Here is a 25,974-nt window from a genome sequence, read left to right as displayed (position 1 = left end):
GTTTAAGGTGGCATCTCATTTACCCTGATTTAATCATTACACATTGTATTAAAGTATCAAAATAGCACATGTACTTAGAAAACACATACGTCTCTTACATATCAATAAATACAACTTGAGATTATGATGTAAATACATCTGACCAACTTGGTACTTATTAGACTTATGTGCTCAGCATTGCTCTAATCCTGTGGATGCGGCAGCATCAGGATCGTTAAAAAAAAAACAATGCTGAGGAAAAAAATTCACACCGGGTGAATGTCACACCGAGACATCCGGGTGTGAATAAATGCTCAAGAGTCTCGGGAGACCAGGCGTGGCGGAGAGGCCCAGGGAGGCTGGACCAGAGCCCTCACAGACCAGGGGCGAAACAGGAAGGCGCTCCAGAAAAGGAACAACGCAAAGGGAGCAGGCGTGCACGGAGCGCGAACTAAGGAACCCCTCTGACAACAACGCCAGTCCGTCGACAGCTCCACGGACCGGCTCCTCAGGGAGAGTGGCTGCCGAGACAGTTAAGCCCCGCGGGCGACGGGGCAGGCCGGACTGTGCCATTCGTGGGGGATTCCATGCGGGAGCGAGCCGCCTGGCTGTCCAACTAGAAACGCCCCGGCGTCACCCCCGCCTCAGTCGGAGGTAGGCTCGGCCGGACGTGACGCAGGTGATGCCACAGCGGCTTGAGTCTGCGCAGTGTGGGGCTGAGGGAGGCCGAGCGGCGCGCGTGCGTGCTGGCGTGCGTTCACCTTCAGCCTGGTGTGGGGTGAGTGGTCCCCTCCGGGCCGGGGCGCTGCGTCTGCAGGAAGAAGGGCGGGGTGAGGTCAGGGCCAGCGGGGGCGCGGCGCGTGTGTGGGCCGTGGCGCTGGGCGGCGTGGGGGCGCTGGGCGGCGTGGGGGCGCTGGACGGTGTCTCGCTGGCTCAGAACCGGCGCGGGGCCTGGGTCCAGGCCGCCCTCGCCTCCAGCCTCCCAGTTGGGCCCAGTCGCTGGTGTTGGACTTGACTGACCGCCAGCGTGGTGGCAACGCTGAAGCGTGCAGAATCTTCTGCCTAATCTCTCGCCGGCATGGAACTGGCTAACCGTTTTATGAAACTCTGTTTTGCCTGGACGGTGAATCCTCCAGATAATCTCTAAATAGGCAAAAACAAGATTGGGAACCTCGTTGAGTAGCTGTCGTTTGCAGGGAGAACTCTGCACGGAGAGACAGAATGTAGTTGGCTTGACTTCAGTGAGGGGATTTCCATCTTTCTCAGTCATAAAGTGCTCCGACATTTAACACTGTTGACCCCCACACACAATTTTTTAGTAGTTATTGGAACTGAGAAAACAAAAATCCCCTCCAAAAAATTACAGGTTAATTGCGAAGGACCCTATTTAAATTTTTGCCCATGAAATTCAGTTTAGTCGTTTCTCTGAAACAGTACTTCAAAAAAGACTGTCTCCCCGCATTGTGTGAAATGCAAGAGACCCACGTACTTTAGAAAATTCCACGTACGTTGTGAAATGCAAGAGACCCACGTACTTTAGAAAATCCCACGTACGTTGTGTGAAATGCAAGAGACCCACGTACTTTAGAAAATCCCACGTACGTTGTGTGAAATGCAAGAGACCCACGTACTTTAGAAAATCCCACGTACGTTGTGTGAAATGCAAGAGACCCCACGTATTTTAGAAAATCTCATTTGCAACATATTATTAAAGTTGGAATTAAGAGAACATGGTAGAAGAAAATCTAAGCAATACTACACTTTTGAGCAGCCTCATTGTGTTTTCATCTCAGAGCAATAGAAACTATACAAATCAACGTTAAGATAACTAAACTGCTGCTTTTTTCGTATTCAGTTGTCTGTGAGAACCATTTCCCTAGGAAGTACTTACTCTGCTTGAGTATGTTCCTAAACTTTAAATTTTGGGGTATCTCAGGGTTGCAGTGGAAGTTTTTTGAAATCTTTTTTTTTTTTTTTTAAGCCTTTTAAACATATAACATAAAAATGGCTTCCAAAAGAGCTCTGGTCATCCTGGCTAAAGGAGCAGAGGAAATGGAGACGGTCATCCCTGTAGATGTCATGAGGCGAGCTGGGGTAAGTCCCCCATCGATTTTTAGCCATTCCTGTTTTAAATGTTTTTGGATTTTTAAATCATTTTGAATAAAATAGGATTAAAAGTGCTTTATGAAAGATTTCAAATGTACACAAAATTTCAGAGATTACATAAGAATAAATACTTGTTGATCCACTGCCCCCATTTAGTGCTTGTTGATGTCTTGCCATGTTTCCTTCAGACCCATTTCTTTTTTGTTTTGCGCTCTGTCATGCAGGCTGGAGTGCAATGGCAGGATCTCGGCTCATTTCAGCCTCTGCCTCCTGGGCTCAAACCATCTTCCCACCTCAGCCTTCCAAGTAGCTGGAACTACAGATGCATGCCACCACACCTGGTTAATTTTGGTATGCTTTGTAGAGACAGGGTTTTGCCATGTTGCCCAGGCTGCTCTCCAACTCCTGAGCTCAAGTTGTCCACCTGCCTCAGGCCTCCCAAAGTGTTAGGACTACAGGCGTGAGCCACTGCACTGTCCTTAGACCCATTTCTTTCCTTTTTTTTTTTTTTTTTTTGAGATGGTGTCTCACTGTGTCGCCCAGCCTGGACTACAGTGGTGTGATCTCTGCTCACTGCAACCTCTACCTCCCAGGTTCAACAGATTCTCCTGCCTCAGCCTCTTGAGTAGCTGGGATTACAGGTGTCTGCCACCACACCCAGCTAATTTTTGTATTTTTAGTACAGATGAGGTTTCACCATGTTGGCCATGTTGGTCTCGAACTCCTGGCTTCAAATGACCCGCCTGCCTCAGCCCTTTACAGTGCTGTGATTACAGGCATGAACCACCATGCCCGGCCCCTCAGACTCATTTCTTAAAGAACAAATGCTTCGAAGAAACACAGTTGAAGCCTCCTTTGTAAATTTCTCCAGTCCTATGCTGCTTCTTCCTTTCTTAAAGATAACTGCTGTCCTTGCAATCTTGTGTATCCATGCATGCATGTCTTTTTTTTTTTTTTTTTTTTTTGAGACAGAGTCTCGCTCTGTCGCCCAGGCTGGAATGCAGTGGTGCGACCTTGGCTCACTGCAACCTCTGCCTCCTGGGTTCAAGCAGTTCTCTGCCTCAGCCTCCCAAGTAACTGGAATTACAGGCGCGCGGCACCACGCCTGGCTAATTTTTTGTATTTTTAGTAGACGGGGTTTCACCATCTTGGCCAGGCTGGTCTTGAACTCTTGACCTCATGATCCATCCGCCTTGGCCTCCCAATATGCTGTGATTACAGGTGTGAGCTACCACATCTGTCCCCACACATGTCTTTAAGGTAGCATTTGACCGTGGTTCTCATTTTGTGTGTTTATATATTCTCTGTCTCTCTAACAATAGTGAACACTGAAGTAGAACTCAGTCTGTGCCAGGCATCATTCTAAGTGCTGATATACCTTACAACAACCCTGTGAGTTAAATATCGCCATCCTCATTTTATGGTTGAAGAAACTGAGGTACAGAGACATTAAATAATGTACCCATGTCACACAGTAAGTCCAAAAGCCAGAACTCAGACCAAGGCAGCCTGGCCCCAGAGTCTGTTAACCCTATACTCCTCTGGTTCTCAGAAATGAAGATATTATGTCGATTTAGTTATTCATTTAAAATTGCTGCTTGGTGTTGCACTGAATGCCACAATCTACCCATTCCTCTAATTACAGCGTTACAATTCTGTAATAAGTATTCTTGTGTCGGTTTCCTTGTGCAAATATGTAGAAAAATTTTGAGGTTATATATCTAAAAGTAGAATTACTAGGCCGAAGGACAGCCCGTAGTCAGCATGACTAGGTTTTGCCAAGTTGCTCTCCAGTGTCCCGGTTTGTAGTCCCACCAGCAATGTAGGAAAATTCCCACTTTCCCACTTTCCCAGTGCCAGCTCTTGGTATTGTTGACTTTAAAAATTTTTGAAAGATAAAGCAGTATTTCATTGTTTTGACTTGCATTTCTATTTTACAAAAATACCATGAGGTTTAAATGGCAACAGTAAACTTGCAAGGTGAGTTATTAATAGGATGATCATATAACTGGTCACCCAAACCAGAACGTTTGTGGGAGAAAGGATGTCCAGTCACACAGAGTACAGGGCAGCAGCTATAAGTAGAGTCTGTCCAGGCAAACCAGGGCAGATCTAGTTATTAAATATATTTAGCCAATGTATTAGTTCAAATTTGGTATAGTTGTGGTGCAGTATTTCCTGCCATGTTACTTTCAAACACAGGGCAGCTGTGTAAATGTTACTCTAACTGGGTGTGGTGGCTCATGTCTGTAATCACAGCTACTTGGGAGGCTGAAGCAGGAGGATCATTTGAGCGCAGGGGCTGGAGGCTGCAGTGAGCTATGATTGTGTTACTGCCCTCTAGCCCAGGTGACAAGGTGAGACCCCATCTCTATTTTTTTTAAAGACAGTGTTACTCTGAATTTATGTTTCAGTGTTCTTAACTATGATAACATCTTTCTTGTAGATTAAGGTCACCGTTGCAGGTCTGGCTGGAAAAGACCCAGTACAGTGTAGCCGTGATGTGGTCATTTGTCCTGATGCCAGTCTTGAAGATGCAAAAAAAGAGGTTTGTAATCCATACATGGAGTTATTCCTTCATACGGCTTCTTTGTTTCTTGAAATGTCTAAGACTGTTATTAGCACAGACTCATTTTAGAAAATGATTTTGCTTGAATGTCTTCCCCTGACAGATTAAGAGGGTGAGGATTTTGTCTTTCTATTCTGTATCCGTAGAATGTGGCAATTGCTTGATACTGAATGTGCTCAGTAAGTGTGTGGCTGGGTAGATAGGTGGCCGGTAGGATGTGTGGCGAGATGGTTGGGTTGGTGCTTGGATGGATGGCTGCATTGTTCTCCCATCAGTATTCTTCTGGCTTACAGAGGCATCTTTGCCTCCTATTACACATTTTTACCTGCTATAAATCAACTGCCACATTTTCCCTTCTTTTTTTTCTTTTTTAGAGGCATGATCCCACTCTGTCCCCTAGGCTGGAGTCCAGTGGTGTAGTCACAGCTCACTGCAGCCTCAACCTCCCAGGTTCAAGCAATCCTCCCACCTCAACCCCCCAAATAGCTGGGACTACAGGTGTGTGCCATGCCCGGCCATTATTCTTTTTTCTAAAGATACTTTCAGAGTTCCACTTTAGTTGTGTTCCTTTTTCAGTATCTTTAGAATTATGACTCTTACCTTTAAGGACGATGGACACTTTTGGAAGCTAGCATCCCTTTCCTCAGAAACATGCTCCCCTACAGGCGCTTTTGCAGACTCTGTCGTCTGTCAGGGTGATAGGTGTGTGGACTGTACCCTCTGACAGCAGAGTCATGGCGGGAAAGGAGGCAGAGTTCGCTCACGAATGGCTGGTTGTGCACTGCTGAGGAACCTGGAGTGCGATTCCCTGTGCTGTCCTCAGATACATAGGAAGAAGTTTAATCCTTTCTAATAAGTTCAGATTTTTCATTACTGGATTGTAGAAAATTAGACTGTTGGTATTTACATATGATTTGTTGAAACAAATTAAAAATGACAAGCAGAAGTAAATATTCCAGGCCAAGTGCAGTGGCTCACCTGTAATCCCAGCACTTTAGGAGGCCAAAGTGGGAGGATCACTTGGGGCCAGGAGTTTGAGACCAGCCTGGGCAAGATAGCGAGACCCTTTCTCTGCAAATTAAAAATGTTAAAAGCCAGGCATGGTGGTGCACGCCTGTAGTTCTAGCTACTCAAGAGGCTGAGGCAAGAGGATCAGTTGGGCTCAGACGATTGCTTGAGCCCAGGAATTTGAGACTGCAGCGAACTGTGATTGTGCCGTTGCCCTCAGCCTGGGTGACAGAGTGAGACCCTGTCTCAAAAATAATAATAATTTTTTTTTTCATTTCTGTTTGTGTTTGTGTCATACAGTGTCTGGCCGTTTTAAAACAGTGGTTACCTTTATTTTCAATCGACAGATAATAAGTGTACATATTCATGGGATACGTGATGTTTCCATGCATAATATATAGTGATTGGATCAGAGTAATTAGCATATCCATCATCTCAAACATTTCTTTGTGTTGAGAATGTTCAGTATCCTCCTAGCTATTTGAAGCTATGATTGTTAACTACAGTCATCCTATAGGGATATAGAACACCAGAACCTATTCTTCCTATCTGGCTATAATTTTGTATCTTTTAACAAATCTCTCCCTATCCCCACTTTCTTCTATCCTCCCCAGTCTCTAATATACTCTGTCCTACATTATACTTCTATGTGATCAATTTTTTTTTAGCTTTCACATATGAGTGAGAACATGGAGTGTTTAATTTGCTGTTCCTGGCTTCTTTCACTTAATGTAATGTCCTCTAGTTCCATTCTTGTAGTCACAAATGACAAGATTTCATTCTTTTTTATGGCTGGATAGTATTGCATTGTGTATAAATGCCATATTCACATTTTCTTTATGCATTCATCTGTTGTTGGACCTAGGTTGATTTCATGTCTTGGCTAGTATAAGTATTGGTGCAGTAAACAAGGGGGTGCAGGTGCCTCTTCAGTATACTGATTTCCTTTCCGTTGGCTACATGCCCAGTAGTGGGATTCTGGACCATATGGTAGTTCTGTTTACTGTAGTTTTTTGAGAAAGTGGTGTTACCTTTTGTGTGTTTTTGTTTTTCAGTGCAGATTCTAAAAGGAGTAAAATGAATTCTATACTTTACACATTTTCTTTTGAGTTTTGAGCTTTGCTTGGTTTTGAATCAACAGTAGGATGTTTATGGTCTTAAAAGTGATTCTAAGCCAGCCACAGTGGTTCACACCTGAAATCCTAGCACTTTGTGAGGCTGAGGCAGGAGGATTACTTGAGCCCAGGAGTTTCGAGACTAGCCTGGGCAATGTAGTGAGACTCTGTCTCTACAAAAATAAAAAAAATTAGCTGGCTCTGGTGGTGCATGCCTGTAGTCCTAGCTACAGGGGAGGTTGAAGTGGGAGAATTGCTTGAGTCCAGGAGTTCAAGGCTATAGTGAGCTATGATTGCACCACTGCACTCTAGCCTAGGTGACAGAATGAGGCCCTGTCTCTCAAAAAATTTTATAGGTTGCACTAAATACATAATACATTTTTATTTTGTGATTTGTTTAATAACTAGATTTTTTTTAACCCATTTTGAAGTCCTAAAGTATTGTTGGCCGGGCACAATGGTTCATGCCTGTAATCCCAGCACTTTGGGAGGCCGAGGCGGGTGGATCACGAGGTCAGGAGTTCGAGACCAGCCTGGCCAAGATGGTGAAACCCCATCTTTAGTAAAAATACAAAAATTAGCCGGGTGTGGTGGTGGGTGCCTGTAATCCCAGTTGCTTGGGAGGCTGAGGCAGGAAAATTGCTTGAATCTGGGAGATGGAGGTTGCAGTGAGCTGAGATCACTGCTCTCTAGCCTGGACGACAGAGCAAGACTCTGTCTCAAAAATAAATAAATAAATAAATAATAACATAAAATAAAGATAAATAAATAAATAAAAAGTCCTAAAGTATTGTTAAAAACAATTTCCATTTTGTAATTTCAGGAAGTTTGAAATTAATTAGATTTCTAGGATTTTTTTGGGGGGGATACTCAAATTCTCCCCCATTACATTTTTCATAAAGTTAAAAAAAATTTTTTGTGCCTTTTACTTAAAATTTGTTTCTCTATTAATTTTTTTTTTTTTTTAGAGTCTTACTCTGTTGCCCAGGCTAGAGTGCAGTGGCGCAGCCTCAGCTCACTACAGCCTCTGCCTCCTAGGTTCAAGCGATTCTCCTGCCTCAGCCCCCCAAGTAGATGGGACTACAAATATGCACCACCACGCCTGGCTAATTTTTGTATTTTTAGTAGAGATGGGGGTTTCGCCATTTTGGCTAGGCTGGTCTTGAACTCCTGAACTCAGGTAATCTGCCTGCCTCGGCCTCCCAAAGTGCTGGGATTACAGATGTGAGTCATCGTGCCTGGCCTGTTTTTCTATTAATTTTTTAAGTTGCTCATATACATTCTTATTGAACAATATTTGAAACAATATAGACACATATAAAGTCAAAATGTTAAGTGTCCTATTCTCATTCTACCTCTGCCCCCTCCCGCACTACTCCTGTTAGCAACTAGAGTGCCTTCCTTGGTCCGTGACTACGTGTATACATAATATGTCAGGTGGGGGTGCTTGTGATAATTGTACTCATACACTCATACATCTACACACAAATACATACATCGTTGTCTTTTACAGGAAGGAGATTATATTACCCCTGCTACTCTGCAGCGTGGACATCCTTGCATGTCACTGTATACAGGTTTTTTGCATTTTTTGCTAGTTAAAACAACATTCCATCATATGGATACACCTTAATTTATTAGCTGTTCTATTGGCAGATATTTAGGCTATCTCCTGTACTTCCCACATTTAAAATAGGAAAGTGTTACTGGACTGTCACTTTAATGCACAGTTGAAATGAAATGTTTTTGTTTTCTTTATGTTTTAAACTGTTACAGGGACCGTATGATGTGGTGGTTCTACCAGGAGGTAATCTGGGTGCACAGAATTTATCTGAGGTAAAAATTCTACTCAATTATACCTCAAGAAAGCTGGGGGGAAAAAAACTAAAGAATTTCAGCATCTGCTTGTGTTCTGTTGATTTTGTTATTATTCAGATGTTTCAGGGAGGAGGCCGTGAAAAAAAATAGAAACAACTAAAATTAACAAAATGGTGTTGTAGCATTAACTCAAAAATTTCTTTCTTTCTTTTTTTTTTTCTTTTCTTTTTGAGACAAGAGTCTTGCTCTGTCATCCAGACTGGAGTGCAGTGGCCCAATCTCGGCTCACCGCAACCTCCGCCTCCTGGGTTCAGGCAATTCTCCTGTCTCAACCTCTGAGTAGCTGGGATTACAGGCACGCACCACCGTGCCCCACTAATTTTTGTATTTTTATTAGAGACGGGTTTTTATCATGTTGGCCAGTCTGGTCTCAAACTCCTGACCTTGTGATCCACCCACCTTGGCCTCCGAAAGTGCTGGAATTATAGGCATGAGCCAGCACACCCAGCCTCAAAAAAACGTTTTTAATATTTTCTCTGGAGGTCAGGCGCAGTGACTCACGCCTGTAATCCCAGTGCTTTGGGAGGCTGAGGCAGGAGGATTGCTGGAGGCCAAGAGTTTGAGACCACCCTAAACACATCGAGACCCCATCTCTACAAAAATTTTTGTTTTAATTAGCTGGGCACGGTGGTGCACACTTGTAGTCCCAGCTACTCGGGAGGCTATGGTGGGAGGACGGCTTGAACCCAGAAGTTTGAGGCTGCGGTGAGCTGTGAATGCACCACTGCATTCTAGCCTGGGCAGCAAAGCAAGAACCTGTCTTATCCCAAAAAAAAAAAAAATTGCCATGGAAGTAAGCTGAATTGGTGGAACCGTTATGAACAGATTTCGGTGAATACACTCCAAAGTAAGATGATTTAGTTTTTTTCCACCAGCAGAAGTATGATCAGATTTTGTGTTTTGGGAAGGGCAAATTGTCTACTCAGAGTCTGAACTGGGGGAGGCCGTGGGGCTAGGGCTGCCAGCAGGAATGACAAATGCCATCAGCAGAGACCACTGTTCCTCATTTTAAGTTGTATGCGAGGAGTCAGAGGCCAGGGTGAGGGGCACACCAGCAGGCAGAGTGGGGGCTGCCAGAAGCACTCCAGAAGTGGATTGAGTCAGACATGAGGGATCATTTCCTGCTAGATTCTCTTCCTCTCTCTGCCGTCTGAAAACACAAAACGCCACATTCCCTCCCTTCTGTTTCTTTCTCCATGGAGTACAAAATGGCGAGGGTCAAATTCCTTCTTCTGATCTTTAAATGTGGAGGAATGCATTTCTCTTATGAGAAATGCCTTGCTTGGGTTTAATAATATAATATAGACATTTTGATCGTTTTTATACCAATGATTTAGAAATATTATTGGAAAATAGGTCAGAGAGCTTGTGGTTTAAGCTAAAATCAGATTCTTCCAAAGTTTCCTAGTGAGTGATTGGTTAGTGGCTTAATGATAACTTGATGTATTTTTGGTTTTCTTTTCACTAGTCTGCTGCCGTGAAGGAGATACTGAAGGAGCAGGAAAACCGGAAGGGCCTGATAGCCGCCATCTGTGCAGGTGACGTGCAGGGGCAGCCTGTGTTGCAGCGTCATTGGTGGGTGGGGTAGCCTTTCATTCGGTGGTTTGATTTCAAATAGCTCTTGCCCTTCATAAAGCATGCAGGGCATCTGTGTTGGTGTATTTAGTTTGGGTGGCATGAAGTTGGTGTCATTTCAGAAATGAGGACAATTGTTCCGTTTTCTGCCTCTCCATGCCTTTGGTCTACGTGCTGTGAAACTTAGTGTTTTCCGTGTTTGGTTGACCTCGGAGGAAAATAAGGCCCTCTGGAATTCAGTAAACAGCTTGTTACAGCAAGTCTCTGTGCCAGAAAGTCTTTGTGCCAGCACACAGTCAGCAAGAATCTGTCAAACATCAACACAGCAGCTCTGCCCTGTGCTTGCCCTGCAGATTCAGAAGCGCCGTGGTGCTTTCTGCTGGCTTCCGGGCGTTTCTGATTCTCTCACTGTCGAGTGATCTTGAGCACCCCATTGTCTGCCACACAATTTAGAATAAGGACGTTTGTTGCTTCACAGGTGTCCCTCATCTTTATATCCTAGTAATAATTTATTTTCTCATAGCCATTTTAAATCCATTCTTGTTGCTTTCATATCAGATGATGTTCTGCCATCTTGGTTTTTTCCCATGCTACAATTTTTGCCAGCACCTTCCTTGTTGTGTAGGTCTTCATTAAATATTTGTCAGGGCCGGGCGCGGTGGCTCACGCCTGTAATCCCAGCACTTTAGGAGGCCGAAGTGGGTGGAACACCTGAGGTCAGGAGTTTGAGACCAGCCTGGCCAACATGGTGAAACCCCATCTCTACCAAAAATACAAAAATTAGCCAGGCGTGGTGGCAGGCGCCTGTAAGCCCAGCTACTTGGGAGGCTGAGGCAGAAGAATCGCTTGAACCCAGGAGGCGGAGATTGCAGTGAGCCGAGATTGCGCCGTTGCACTCCAGCCTGGGGTACACGAGCGAGACTTCGTCTCAAAATAAATAAATAAAATAAAATAAAAAAATAAATATTTGTCAGAAGAGTGAATGAATAAACGAATGAATGGATGATTTGGTAAACATCAACATCAAAACATGTTGCTATGTTGTTCAATACAGTAGGCTTTTTAAAAGAAGTTTTGGGCCAGAGGTCCTAGGGACTTGATACATTCAATCAGTGGTTCTCAATGTTCTTTTGGTGCACTTGCAAGGTCAAAGCAGATACTACTGAGGGACCAGGTGTGGTGGCTCATGCCTGTAATCCCAGCACTTTGGGAGGGCAAGGCAGAAGGATCTCTTGAAAGCCAGGAGTTTGAGACTAACCTTGGCAACATAGCCAGACCCCATCTCAACAAACAAACAAACAAACAATTAGCCGAGCACAGTGCTGCATACCTGTAGTCCCAGCTACTCAGGAGGCTGAGATGGGAGGATTGCTTGAGGGTAAGAGTTAGAGGCTGCAGTGAGCTATGATTGCACTCCAGCCTGGGCAACAGATTGAGACCATGTCTTTCAAACAAAATGTTTGCTTTTTTTCTTCTCAGTCTTTCAGGAGTGACATCAGAGTGGGATGATACCATCGTTTGAGCATCTATTACTGTGTTTTAAAAATTTCCCAGTTTTATTAGGTTGGTATAAAAGTAATTGTGGTTTTTGCCATTAAAAGTAATAATTGGCCGGGCATGGTGGCACATGCCTGTAATCTCAGCACTTTGAGAAGCCGAGGTGAGCAGATCATTTGAGGTCAGGAGTTCAAAACCAGTCTGGCAAACATGGTGAAATCCCATTTCTATTAAAAATACAAAAGTTAGTTGGGCATGGTGGTGCACACCTGTAATCCCAGCTACTCTGGAGGCTGAGGTAGGAGGATCACTTGAGGTCGGGAGTTCAAAACCAGCCTGGCTGGCCAACATGGTGAAACTCTGTCTCTACTAAAAATACAAAAGTTAGCTGGGCGGTTAGCTGGGCATGGTGGTGCATGTCTGTAATCCCAGCTACTCAGGAGGCTGAGGCAGAAGGATCTATTGAACCCAGGTGGCGGAGGTTGCAGTGAGCCAAGATGGCGCCACTGCACTCCAGCCTGGGTGACAGAGCAAGATTATCTAAAAAAAAAAAAAGTAATAATTTTTAATATGGCAGATGTTCATAGATATAACCCACATAAAAGCTAAAGGGATTCTGAGACCTAAATGTTTGAGAACCCTGGCATTAGGGGCTGGGAAGAACCACAGAGGTCGACCACCCTGGCAGGTCTTGTACGTGGGCTTGCTACAAGAGTCATCACTAGCCTTTTGACCTGCCCTGAGGCTCAGGTAATTATGTCTGCCAAAGGGCACTGCAGTCACTGCAGCCCAAGCAGGTGTACGCCTCTTTGGAGAGAAAGTCACAGATCCTTGAGTTTGGTTTTCTTTGGCTCTGCTGCTGTGAAGCAAGCCTCAGTCCTAGATGCTTTGACCAAAGGAAGAAAGTAAGAGTTTGGGCTGAGTTTGTTTCCTTATGATTCTGCTGAAAGTAAAAACCGCAAGTCAGTTTGTCCTGTGCCACAAAAGTAGCAAAATGATCAGCCACGGCCGGGCGGGGTGGCTCACGCCTGTAATCCCAGCACTTTGGAAGACTGAGGCGGGTGGATCACCTGAGGTCAGGAGTTCGAGACAAGCCTGACCAACATGTCGAAACCCTGTCTCTACTGAAAATACAAAATTAGCCGGGCATGGTGGCGCATGCCTGTAATTCCAGCTACTTGGGAGGCTGAGGCAGGAGAATTGCTTGAACCTGGGAAGTGGAGGTTGCGGTGAGCCAAGATTACGCCATTGCACTCCAGCCTGGGCAACAAGAGCAAAACTCCGTCTCAATAAATAAATAAATAAGGCCGGACGTGGTGGCTCAAGCCTGTAATCCCAGCACTTTGGGAGGCCGAGGTGGGCAGATCACGAGGTCAGGAGATCGAGACCATCCTGGCTAACACGGTGAAACCCTGTCTCTACTAAAAATACAAAAAATTAGCCGGGCGTGGTGGCGGGCGCCTGTAGTCCCAGCTACAAGGGGGCTGAGGCGGGAGAATGGCATGAACCCAGGAGGCGGAGCTTGCAGTGAGCCGAGATCGCGCCACTGCACTCCAGCCTGAGCGACACAGCGAGACTCCGTCTCAAAAAATAAATAAAATAAAAAATAAAAAATAAATAAATAAATAAAATAATAAAAACAAAAATTAGCGGGACATAGTGGTACATGCCTGTCATCCTAGCTACTTGGGAGGCTGAGGCAGGAGAATCGCTTGAACCTGGGAGGCGGAGGTTGCAGTGAGCCGAGATCGTGCCATTGCACTCCAGCCTGAGCAACAGAGCGAGACTTCATTTCAACAGCAACAAAAAAGATCAACCACATCTGGCTCACTGTTTTGTGCTGAGGCTAGATCGAATGCCATGCCAAGAAGCATGGGCCTTATAATAATTAAAATCAACATTAAAAAATAAACAGGCTGGCTGTGGTGGCTCATAGCTGTAATCTTAGTACTTTGGGAGACTGAGGCAGTAGGATCACTTGAGCCCAGGCGTTCAAGACCAGTCTGGGCAACATAGTGAGACCCCCATCTCTACAAAAAAATATTTTTAAAAATCAGCCTGGCGTGGTGGTGCACACCTGTATTCCCAGCTACTCAGGAGACTGAGCTGGGAGGATCACTTTGAGCCCAGGAATTTGAGGTTACAGTGAGCTGTGATGATCACACCACTGCACTTGAGCCTAAATGACAGAGCAAGATTCTGTCTCTTTTTTTTTTGAGACGGAGTCTTGCTCTGCCACCCAGACTGGAGTGCAGTGGCTGGATCTCAGCTCACTGCAAGCTCTGCCTCCCGGGTTTACGCCATTCTCCTGCCTCAGCCTCCCGAGTAGCTGGGACTACAGGTGCCCGCCTCGTCGCCCGGCTAGTTTTTTGTATTTTTAAGTAGAGACAGGGTTTCACCGTATTAGCCAGGATGGTCTCGATCTCCTGACCTCGTGATCCGCCCGTCTCAGCCTCCCAAAGTGCTGGGATTACAGGCTTGAGCCACCGCGCCCGGCCAAGATTCTGTCTCTTAAGAAAAAAAGTAAAAATAGGCCAGGGGCGGTGGCTTACCCCTGTAATCCCAGCACTTTGGGAGGCCGAGGCATGCAGATCACGAGGTCAGGAGATCGAGACCATCCTGGCTAACATGGTGAAACCTTGTCTCTACTAAAAATACAAAAAAATTAGCCGGGCATCGTGGCGGTCACCTGTAGTCCCAGCTACTCAGGAGGCTGAGGCAGGAGAATCACATGAACCCGGGAGGCGGAGCTTGCAGTGAGCCCATATCATGCCACTGCACTCCAGCCTGGGTGACAGAGCGAGACTCCGTCTCAAAAAAAAACCAAAAAAAAATATGTATATAAAGTAAAAATGGAAAACACACTAGCAGTGTGTTTATACCATTGAATATCCTGCACCACTGTTGTGGGCACTACACAAAAAAATAGGAAAAAATGTGATGATGAGCTGAACGAATTGAGATGAGGGTTTTGGGAATGGAAAAGAGGAGTGGGAATGGAAAAGAGGGAATACAGGTGTGCACCACCACGCCAGGCTGATTTTTAAAAATATTTTTTTGTAGAGATGAGGGTCTCATTATGTTGCCCAGACTGGTCTTACAGATTCTTACAGATTCTTACAGATTTCTTAAAGATTTGGATCTTTTAAATTGGCAAACAGAAAAATAAGATTTTTTTTTTTTGAGACGGAGTTTTGCTCTTGTTGCCCAAGCTGGAGTGCAATGGTACAATTTCGGCTCACTGCAACCTCCACCTCCCAGGTTTAAGTGATTCTACTGCCTCAGGCTCCCAAGTAGCTATAATTACAGGCGCCTGCCACCATGCCTGGCTAATTTTTGTGTTTTTAGTAGAGACGGGGTTTCACCATGTTGGCCAGGCTGGGATTCGTGGGAATCTCGAACTCGTGATTTCGTGATCTACCCACCTTGGCCTCCCAAAGTGCTGGGATCACAGGTGTGAGCCACCATGCCCAGCCAGGATTATTCTGAAGTGTTGCAGTTAGGAATTGGAAACATTTTGAACACAGAATATTATCCTAGTCCTTAATATTGAGTGAATGAGGAAGGCAAATTGGAAGGGAGTCTATGTTGAGAAGAAAATTAAATGAGATTTACTTTGAGTGGGGGAGGGGGAGGAAGTGCGGATTTGGAGGAGTGGACAATTGTCAGCTGAGATGCCCAGGTCTAGGAATAAGGCCTCTGGAAACAAGGTCTTGGCCACCTGGAGGAGCTGGGGAGTTGGCAGAGGTGGTCATTTTGCAAGTCACCACAGGGTGGCGCTCTTGGCTGCAGAAGGGGACGTGGTCTGCAGCGCCCTTTGCACTGTACTGCAGGGTGCAGAGCGTTTTCATCCATCAGAATCCCAGGTCCTAGGAGAGTGAAACATCTCTTCTCCAATATTCCAAATAGGGTTCTGAAGCCCCAGAAAGCAGTAATTATGAGCTTACCATGATGAGTAAGAAAGACATCAGTAAATTCCTGCATCCAACTGTAACGTAAATGTATGCACATCATTGTAGCAGTGATTTTATTATCACATTGAAGGGAGCAGCCTAAAAATTCTCACTGATCCCCTTCCTCACTGTACAATCATCTATTAAAGTTTACTTTAAAATACAAGATGATGTAGGAATTTCTTCTTAAACTCTTACCAAATAAAAATTAAAAGCCATTTATAAATCCATTCAAATAAAAATTATTATTCAATATTTACAGACTTTAAAAATATGCTACCATACATAGCTGTCTTGTGTGTAAAAAGTAACGTGGAAAAGAGACATTTGAGGCTTTTGATTGAAGAGCTATAAATCAGTACTTGGTCTGAAACTGACACCTGATATTAGGCAGAAAGCTTATGTAATTAGGTAGTACTTGTGTAATCTTCCTGTTTGTAACAGTTACAGTCTGAGTAGCCTGTGAATATATTATATAACTCCTTCCTTGGAGTCTTGTTGAAAAATGAAAGGTCAGTAAGACCAAGGCCTCTCAAGTTTGCTGACACTAAGAGGGTACAGACTATGCCATAGGATCTTAGCCATCCAGGGCACCCTAAGTGTTTCCAAAGTCAAGGTGCTGTTCTGAAACATCCTTCTAAGTGTCGTGTGAGGCTTTAGAATGTTTATATGTGTGGCTTAGAGAAAAAAGGTAGAATGAATACTTTGTAAAAAGCTTTAAGATGAAATAACAATTAAAGGTATATAAAATCTTTGTTTTTAATCCTTATTTGAGGACCATTACATACGCAATATGCTTGTGACCCTCCCTGAAGTTGGCCATTTTCAGTGAATACATTTAAATACAAATCTCAAGTTAGGACCTGTCAATTTGGAAAGACTTCATTAACTGACACTTCCATGTGGTTCTTTGCTTAAGTAGCTTTCATAAAGTGATGCTAGTGCCTTTATATCTCACACTTCCAAGCACTTCACAGGCTATCTCCTTCAGGGACAGTGTGCTGTCGCTTTTAATCCTACCACCTGGTATACCTGGATGGATAGGTGGATGAATGAGTGTTAATTTCCCATTTTCTTTTTCTTTTCTTTTTTTTTTTTTTTTGAGACGGAGTCTCGCTCTGTCACCCAGGCTGGAGTGCAGGGGTGCGATCTCGGCTCACTGCAAGCTCCATCTCCTGGGTTCATGCCATCCTCCTGCCTCAGCCTCCGGAGCAGGTGGGACTACAGGTGCCCAACACCACGCCCAGCTAATTTTTTGTATTTTTAGTAGAGACGGGGTTTCACCATGTTAGCCAGCGGTCTTGATCTCCTGACCTCGTGATCCGCCCGCCTCGGCCTCCCAAAGTGCTGGGATTACAGGCATGAGCCACCGCGCCCGGCCTAATTTCCCATTTTCACATAGAAAATAAAACTATAAAAGAGCAATAAAATCCGGAAGTTCAGAGAGTACCAGTTGCCTTTAGGATGTAACTAAGTCTTTCCTTTTACTAAGAGTGAGGTAAGACGTTCAGCCTGCCCCACAGTAATCCTCCCTTTCCTTTGGACTCCTGGTATATGTGGTCCCTGTTCTGGGGGTGGAGGAGGTGAGAGAGGTGAGCACATTGTTTATCTGTGTATGCTCTGCTGGTATCAAGGTCAATCTTCTTGAGTAAATGGTTATTGAGGTATTTTGAGTTTCTGTGCTTTTGCCAGATGTGCTCAGCAAATTGTTTGTTATAAACATACTTTATCTCTCGTACTAGGAAGTGTTTCATTTCAGAATCGTAGCTGTATGTTTGGTAAGAGCCTCTGGATTTTGAAGAATACTTTGCTATTGCAGTTTTTGTTGTTAGAGAAGGGGTCTGTGTTGCCCAGGCTGATGCTGAATTCCTGGGCTCAAGCAGTTTTTCTACCTAGGCCTCCCCAATTGCTGGGATTACAGGCATGAGCTACTGTACCAGGCACTATTGCAATTTTTTAAACGTGGGGTTTTTCTATATCCGCACTTAGATCTTTTTATTTTTATTTTTAGGTCCTACTGCTCTGTTGGCTCATGAAATAGGTTTTGGAAGTAAAGTTACCACACACCCTCTTGCTAAAGACAAAATGATGAATGGTGGTAAGTATATGCTTGTTTTTGTTTGTTTGTTTGTTTTTTGAGACAGAGTCTCGCTCTGTCGCCCAGGCTGGAGTGCAGTGGTGTGATCTTGACTCACTGCAACCTCCACCTCTCCAGTTCAAGCGATTCTCCTATCTCAGCCTCCTGAGTAGCTGGGATTACAGGCGCATGCCATCACGCCCAGCTAATTTTTGTGTTTTTAGTAGAGATGGGGTTTCACCATGTTGGTCAGGCTGGTCTCGAACTTTTTTTTTGAGACAGAGTCTCGCTCTGTCACCCAGGCTGGAGTGCAATGGCGCATTCTCCGCTCACTGCAACCTCCGCCTCCCGGGTTCAAGCGATTCTTCTGCCTCAGCTTCCTGAGTAGCTGGGATTACAGGTGCGCCCCACCACTCCTGGCTAATTTTTGTGTTTTTTAGCAGAGATGGGATTTCTCAATGTTGATCATGCTGGTCTTGAACTCCTGACCTCGTGATCCACCGCCTCAGCCTCTCAAAGTGCTGGGATTACAGGTGTGAGCCACCACGCCCATCCTTGAACTCTTGACCTCGTGATCTGCCTGCCTCAGCCTCCTAAAGTGCTGGGATTACAGGCATGAGCCACCACGCCCGGCCCATATGCTTGTTTTTTTTTTTTGTTTGTTTGTTTTTTTTGAAATGGAGTCTCTCGCTCTGTTGCCCAGGCTGGAGTGCAGGGGCACGATCTCGGCTTATTGCAACCTCCGCCTCCCAGGTTCAAGGGATTCTCCTGCCTCAGCCTCCCAAGTAGCTGGGATTACAGGCATGTGCCACCACAAGTTTTTTGTAGACTGGGCGCAGTGGCTCCCGCCTGTAATTCCAATACTTTGGGAGACTGAGGCGGGTGGATCACTTGAGCCCAGGAGTTTGAGACCAGCCTGGGCAATGTGGTGAAACGCCATCTCTACTAAAAATACAAAAAACATTAGCCAGGCGTAGTGATGCACACTGGTAGTTGGAACTGCTCAGGAGGCTAAGGTGGAATGATAGCTTAAGCCTGGGAAGTCAAAGCTGTGGTGAGCTGTGATCTCACCACTGCACTCCAGCCTGGGGAACAAAGCAAGACCCTATCTCAAAAAAATAAAAAAAGTTTCTTGTATAACTATAGAATTTTATCTATATACATACTATCCTTTTTATTTTAACTAAAATGAGATCTACTAAATGTATTGTTCTGCAGCTTGCTTTTTTTTAACTTAACATTATATCTTATATTATCTTTTAACAGCACATGTAGATTTAGATTTGCTTCATCCTCGTTAAGTGCAGCTGCTAGTCCACTGTTAGAATGTGCCATGCTGTATGTAACCTTCTCCTGGGGGTGGGCATGGAGGTGGTTTTCTGCTTTTGCCCTTGTAAACCATGCCGTAGTGAACATCCTTGAATGCCGTTGTGAGCATATCTCAGCTCCTTTTTAAAAGTGATGCACTTTTCATTATACTGCATGTTTTTTAATTACTAAACTTTATTTTTTTAGAGCAGTTTTAGGTTCACAGCCAAATTCCTGTCTACCTTCACCCACTACCCACTCCCCAGCCACCTGCCCCTGGCCATGCATAGCGTCCCCTACTATCAACATCCTGCACCAGAATCTGCACCCACGTTGACACATCATCACCCAGAGTCCGTAGTTTACGTGAGGGTTCTGTCTTGCTGTTGTACATTCTACATACACTTACATTTGATCCAGAGCAGTGTTTTCCTGAAAATCCATGGTTTGTTAATTTATTTAATTTATTTGAGACAGAGGCTTGCTCTGTCACCCAGGCTGGAGTGCAGTGGTGTGATCTCAGTTCATTGTAACATAACCTCCACCTCTTGGGATCAGGCAATCCTCTCACCTCAGCCTCCCAAGTAGCTGGAACTATGGGCATGAACCACCACACTTGGCTAATTTTAAAATTTTTTTGTAGAGACAGGGTCTAACTATATTGCACAGTCTGGTCTTGAACTCCTGGCCTCAAGCAATCCTTCTGGCTTGGCCTCTCGAAGTACTGTGCCCTGCTCATGGTTTCATTTTAGTTGCTAGAAAGATACTGTGTTATCATTATAACTATCTGAAAATTGGTACTTTTTGCTGGGCGCGGTGGCTCACGCCTGTAATCCCAGCACTTGGGGAGGCCAAGGCGGGTGGATCACGAGGTCAGGAGATTGAGACCATCCTGGCTAACACGGTGAAACCTCATCTCTACTAAATATACTAAAAAAATTAGCCAGGCGTGGTGGCGGGTGCCTGTAGTCTCAGCTACTTGGGAGGCTGAGGCAGGAGAATGTCATGAACCGGGGAGGTGGAGCTTGTAGTGAACGGAGATCGCTCCACTGCACTCCAGCGTGGGCAACAGAGCAAGACTCCGTACCCCCCAAAAAATAATAATAATTAGTACTTTTTTAAAAAGGCTCTGGTTTCTGGGCATTTTAAATGTAGGAATTTAATTTACTTTAAGCTCATGGAAGGATTTTAGAGGGTTGAAAGAAGTAGAAAGAACAGAACTGGGCTCCCTTTGTGATGTCTTCAGAGAGAAGACTCAAGCAGAGCACCCTCCTGCACTACCTGAAGGTGTACCTGTTGCATCTGTTTTCCTTTAGTGCCTCAAAAACATTGAGTTTGGTCAGGCATAGAAAAATACCAGATTGTTGATGCTCACACTAGGACTTTACAAAGCACGTTCCCCTACGTTATCTTGGTGGAGCTTCCTGGTCCCCAATGCCCAGCAAGGCAGGTGGCATCATCCTGGCTTCACAAACAAGGAGAGACTGAGGCCAGATCTCAAGCCCAGCCCTCTGCCTTGCATCCAGTTTTGCCTTCCTGCCCCTCCCCTGCTCTGTGGTAGCAAAAGGCTCCCACACACATTTAAGTTACCAGGTGTTGGATTTAGTCAGTAACCTCTATTATAAGAAGTGGATACTTGAAATGTCTACCCCTTCAGGACACTTTGAGAGGTAGGGCTGCAGGCATCACCTGGGAGTCTGCTCTGGGTGAGGCCCTTGTCCTCATTGTCCTCAACTTGAAAGATCAGTGTGACAGTTTCTCCTCAGATAAGCAATCCCATCTGAAGGCCATAGTCTTTTTTCTTTTTTCTTGTTTTAGGTAGATTCAGGGTCTCACTGTGTTGCCCAGGCGGTACTTAAACTCCTGGGCTCAAATGACCCTCCCACTTTGCTCTCCCAAAGTGCTGTAATTACAGGTGTGTGCTACCAGCCCCAGTCCCCATAATCTTTTAATTCCTCTGATTTTAGAATAAGTTGGTTATAAGTGTAATGTGTGATTCCGTTTCTCATTTGTCCACTGTTTGATGGCATCCGCATGCCTGGTCCCATACCTGAGCACTGAAGAGCAGGGTTTCTGGAGCCTGGCATCTTGGGGTGGCCCTCAGCTTCCCTACTCACTGTGGGAGGTTTCCTTAGTTTCTCTGAGCCTGTTTCCTCATCCGTTGCCTGAGGATAAACCTGCTTCCGGATTGTTGGTGAAAAAACTGCCCTCACCTAGCCTCTGTAACGCCACTGCATGCCACCACTGCTGAGTACTGTTTGTTTGCTAGGTTGATGTCATTCTCATTTTACCAAAAAGTGAAGCTCTGAGAGGTCAGACAGCCACCAAATGGCAGACCTGGGATTTGAACCCAGAACTCTGCTCAGGGGTCAACCGAATGTTCCCCGAAGGCCAGGTGGTAAATATTGCAGGCTTTCTGGGACTTCAGCTCTCTGGCAGCTACTCTACTGTTGCAGCTCCACAATAGCTACAGACAGTACTAAAAACGCAGGGTGGCTTTGTGCCAGTGAAGCTGCATTTGCAAAAACAGGCAGTAACCTGGCCTTGGCCCTGACTCGTAGTTGCTGACCTGTGTCCTGTGCCCTCCCATTGTCTTTTTTTTTGAGACGGAGTCTCGCTGTGTTATCCAGGCGCTCACTGCGCTCACTGCAAGCTCCGCCTCCCAGGTTCACGCCCTTCTCCTGCCTCAGCCTCCCAAGTAGCTGTGACTACAGGCTCCCGCCACCACGCCTGGCGTATTTTTTGTATTTTAAGTAGAGATGGGGTTTCACCGTGTTAGCCAGGATGGTCTCCATATCCTGACCTTGTGATCCGCCTGCCTCGGCCTCCCTGGGATTACAGGTGTGAGCCACCGCACCCAGCCCCCCAATTTTTTTTTTTTTTTTTTGAGACGGAGTCTTGCTCTCTCACCCAGGCTGAAGTGTAGTGGCGCATCTCAGCACACTGCAACCTCTGCCTCCCGGGTTCAAGTGATTCTTCTGTCTCAGCCTCCTGAGTAGCTGTAATTACAGGCACTGGCCACCAGGCCCAGCTAATTTTTTTTTTTTTTGTATTTTTTAGTAGAGACAGGGTTTCACCATGTTGGTCAGGCTGGTCTCCAAGTCCTGACCTCAGGTGATCCACCTGCCTTGGCCTCCCAGAGTGTTGGAATTATAGGCATGAGCCACTGCGCCTGGCTTCCCATTGCTTTTTCTCTAAAGAGTCTTTAAGACTTGGAGTCTGGTTTAAAAAAATAAAGAAATAAAAATCAATGCCTTCTGCTGGTTGGAACGGGAAGTGTAAAATCTGAATTCACTATAGGGTCACAGTTCCACCCTAAAGTTTGCACAGTGCCTTCCTGGCGCTGACGGGTGCGTATTCTGTCTTCGCCACTAGGTGGATGCAGGTGGCAACCTTAAACCTTTTGCTTTTCCTGGTAAAAAGTCTGACAAGAACCGTAGAACCTTTAAGCATATTTAACCAGTTTAAACCCTATTTGCACTGTTTTAGCCACAAAGATACTGTTCAGTGAACCATTTACAGTTGTGCCTTGTGTTGTCCCACTCTCAGCTGTGCATCTCACCGTCGCTCTGGAAGACCTGGCCCAGCCAGTTTCTAGGTTAGCATTTGAAATGGTCTTGGCCTGGTTTAACCATCAGTAAATGAGGCCAGATTATGATAAACCTTTTCCCCTCAAGCTAGGGATCCTCTTTTTCTCTACAATAGTTAAATTGGAATTTTTTAATGTACTCTATTCATTTATTTTGGTGGGTGACCTGATTTTAAAAATTTTTTAGATTAGTCAAGCATAGTAGTGAGAAGAGGAGAAAGAGAACAAGGAGTAACTGCCTGTGAACGATCAGTTGAGATAACTCACTGCCTTCGACCGGCGGTGGCTTCGTTTCTAATGACAGTAAGACAAGTTCCTGTAGCCATTGTTAATCTCCTTGGAAAAGAAATGAACATTGTGTGGTTTCAAAAGCTCATTAATACAGCAGAAGCACTCTGCTTCTGTTTGAAGGGAGGTTTTCGGATGAATTTTTATGTGTGTCCATTGAACAGACGTTTCCTAAGCTCCTCCTTAGTACCTGGCACTGGGAACAGAAGAAGGAAGAAGAGAAAGCTGTGCCTTCGGGGTGTTCTCAGGTCTGCACTGAGCTCTAGTGGCCAGAGCCACCCGCTTGCCTGTGTGGCTGGTGCATCAGGATAGAGCAGGAGTTCACAGAGGAGCTTTGTCACTTCCCCTCCGCTAAATCTCTTCTGTGTCCCCACATCACCAAGTGCTGTCACCATCATCCAGTCACCTGGGATAGGCAGCTGGGAGTCATCCTTGAAGCCTCCTCACCTAGGCCTTCATTTCAAACCTCTGTTTCCTCTGGATCACTGTCACCAGCTTAGTGTAGGCACCACCAGCTTCTACCCAGACAGCAGGTTCCTTTCCATCTCCCTTCTGGTCCCAGCCCAGTCTCTGTGCAAAGGCCGGATCGTAGAGGGCTCCATGCCCTGTGACGTGGAGTTCAACGTGACCTTCAGGTGCTGGAGAGAGTTGGCAAGGGCTTTCCATGGGGAACTGGCTGTGCCCTGCTTTGCACTCTGGAGAGAGAGCTTTGGGTGCTGGGCATGGGTTGAAGGAGTGCACAGCCAGAAGGGAGAGCTGTAATCATGCAGAGATCCTTCCTCTTTAAAGCAGGGGACAGGTGGAGAAAGGAGATCAGTCGAGAATGGTGTTTGGTGCCTTTGACCTCACACTTCAGGGGTACCTCTTGTGTGCCATGGATATCATTGGCCAGACAGGGACTGATGAAGGCCCAGCCCTTTTAAAGAGTAAGCAATAAACAAGGAAATGAAATGTTTATAGATTGTGATAGATTGTATCAATGCTGGGAGGGCAGTAAATAGGATGTGGTGATAGAGTCAACAGAGGAACGTAATTTGGGGAGATGGGGGTGGTCACAGATACCCTCTCTGAGGGATTTTTGTTGATGCTGAAACCAAAGGGGCAAGAAACTGGGAAGAGCTGATCTGTGGGTGAAGGGAGCAGCCCTTGAGCTCATCCTGGAGCAGGAGAGAACCTATTGTATTCAGTAAGGGAAGCTCCAGGTGGGAGAGTGGTAGGGATGGGTGTAGCGGGAGAGGTTAGGCTCTGTGTGCAGTGGAGAAGCTGGTGACTACCTGCTGTGGAGGGGCAGAGCTCAGGGCATCCATGCTTAAGAATCCCAGTTTTGATGTTATATTTGCCAAGAAATAGCCAACTGGTTGGCACAGGGGTGGGGGATGCAGAAGGAAAGTAGTCCTTGAGAGTGCATGTGCTTTCTACCTGCACACGCACACACACATGCATACCCACCTCCATTGTGTTGTGCTGTGGTTGTTTTTGAGGCATCAGAGGGTGTGCGTGCCGCCACATGTTGATCAGGGTGGCTTCTGCCTTCAGCATTGCCGCATCCCCTCACCCTTCCCCCGGCTGTTCAGAATTGGAGCACTGGAGCTTTGTTGTAGAATAGTGATGTGAGTTAACTGTCATTCACTGACATCTCCCCCAACACTTAAAGTCTTAGCAGCTGCATTTAACTTACACATATTTGTTTCATTCTAACAGTGGTTTCTCTCACCCTTTGCTCTGCAGTTTTAAAAATACTCTTGTAGGGGGCTTCTGAGAGCTTGGAGTGCCAAGTAAATGTTTTTGAATGGCTAGCCTACAGGTTGGGTTTATATGCTGTCATAGTGAATTGAATTGGTAAGTAATCGTCTTTCTCATCACATAGCCCATTAGGATGTCACCTTTTCTGTTTCTACTTTGCAGGTCATTACACCTACTCTGAGAATCGTGTGGAAAAGGATGGCCTGATTCTTACAAGCCGGGGGCCTGGGACCAGCTTCGAATTTGCACTTGCAATTGTTGAAGCCCTGAACGGCAAGGAGGTGGCGGCTCAAGTGAAGGCTCCACTTGTTCTTAAAGACTAGAGCAGTGAACTGTGACGATCACTTAGAGAAACAGGCCGTTAGGAATCCATTCTCACTGTGTTCGGTCTAAACAAACAAAACAATGGTAGGTTAATGTGTTCAGAAGCGGCTGTTACTACTGCTTTTGTGGAAGTATAGTTGTGAAGTCACAACTACACAGAGATTTCTCAGCCTACAAATTGTGTCTATACATTTCTAAGCCTTGTTTGTAGAATAAACAGGGCATTTAGCAAACTACTGATCATTCCTTGTTTTGTCCCTCATTTCTTTTGTGAAATTAAATTCCGTATCACCTTCATTTGCAGCTCTTAACTCTCCATATAGCACTGAAATAGAAGAACAGTGAACACATTTTACACAGCAAGGAGGAAAGGCATATAAGCAGAATTTTAAGAGGCTTATGATTTTCTTTGCTTATTAGCTGTGTGTTTTTTTTTTTTTTTTTTTGAGACGGAGTCTCGCTCTGTCGCCCAAGCTGGAGTGCAGTGGCCGGATCTCAGCTCACTGCAATCTCTGCCTCCCGGGTTCACGCCATTCTCCTGCCTCAGCCTCCCGAGTAGCTGGGACTACAGGCGCCCGCCACCTCGCCCGGCTAGTTTTTTGTACTTTTTAGTAGAGACGGGGTTTCACCGTGTTAGCCAGGATGGTCTCGATCTCCTGACCTCGTGATCCGCCCGTCTCGGCCTCCCAAAGTGCTGGGATTACAGGCTTGAGCCACCGCGCCCGGCCCTAGCTGTGTGTTTTTAATGTGCTATTAAAAAATACCTATGAGGGCTGGGTGTGGTGGCTCATGTCTGTAATCCCAGCACTTTGGGAAGCCGAGCCAGGAGGAGTGCTTGAGGCTAGGAGTTCAAGACCAGCCTGGGCAACATAGCAAGTCTCTGTCAGTCCCAGCTACTTAAGAGCCTGAGGTGAGAGGATCACTTGAACCCAGGAGATCAAGGCTGCAATGAGCTATGATCACAC

At 45.5% G+C, this 25,974-nt stretch overlaps 1 protein-coding gene across 3 annotated transcripts; it reads left to right on the top strand.

Moving 5' to 3' along the window:
* Window positions 1-646: 646 nt before the first annotated feature.
* PARK7 (Parkinsonism associated deglycase) lies at window positions 647-25,250 on the top strand. 3 transcript variants are annotated; one of them, XM_033228512.1, is made up of 7 exons: window positions 655-757; window positions 1,961-2,073; window positions 4,532-4,633; window positions 8,554-8,613; window positions 10,124-10,193; window positions 17,692-17,778; window positions 24,848-25,249. In XM_033228512.1, the coding sequence occupies exons 2-7, from the start codon at window positions 1,984-1,986 to the stop codon at window positions 25,006-25,008; spliced, it is 570 nt and encodes a 189-aa protein (XP_033084403.1). In that variant the 5' UTR covers window positions 655-757; window positions 1,961-1,983; the 3' UTR covers window positions 25,009-25,249. The 3 variants fall into 3 exon arrangements, with proteins under 3 accessions (XP_033084402.1, XP_033084403.1, XP_033084404.1); XM_033228513.1 differs by having other exon boundaries at window positions 685-814; XM_033228511.1 differs by lacking the exon at window positions 1,961-2,073 and having other exon boundaries at window positions 647-757; window positions 24,848-25,250.
* Window positions 25,251-25,974: the final 724 nt, after the last annotated feature.

This window comes from Trachypithecus francoisi, unplaced genomic scaffold, assembly GCF_009764315.1.
Source record: "Trachypithecus francoisi isolate TF-2019V2 unplaced genomic scaffold, Tfra_2.0 Lachesis_group12, whole genome shotgun sequence".
Taxonomy (NCBI): Eukaryota; Metazoa; Chordata; class Mammalia; order Primates; family Cercopithecidae; genus Trachypithecus; species Trachypithecus francoisi.
Note: the sequence above shows the minus strand (reverse complement) of the source record. Positions and strands in the feature narration are given on the sequence as shown.

Bases quoted from the DNA above. Each gene is read 5' to 3' on its own strand.
- PARK7 (XM_033228511.1), top strand. From the start codon at position 662: ATGCCACAGCGGCTTGAGTCTGCGCAGTGTGGGGCTGAGGGAGGCCGA. The intron at 758-4,531 runs GTGAGTGGTCCC...TCTTTCTTGTAG, and splicing joins CACCTTCAGCCTGGTGTGGG to ATTAAGGTCACCGTTGCAGG. The intron at 8,614-10,123 runs GTAAAAATTCTA...TCTTTTCACTAG, and splicing joins GTGCACAGAATTTATCTGAG to TCTGCTGCCGTGAAGGAGAT.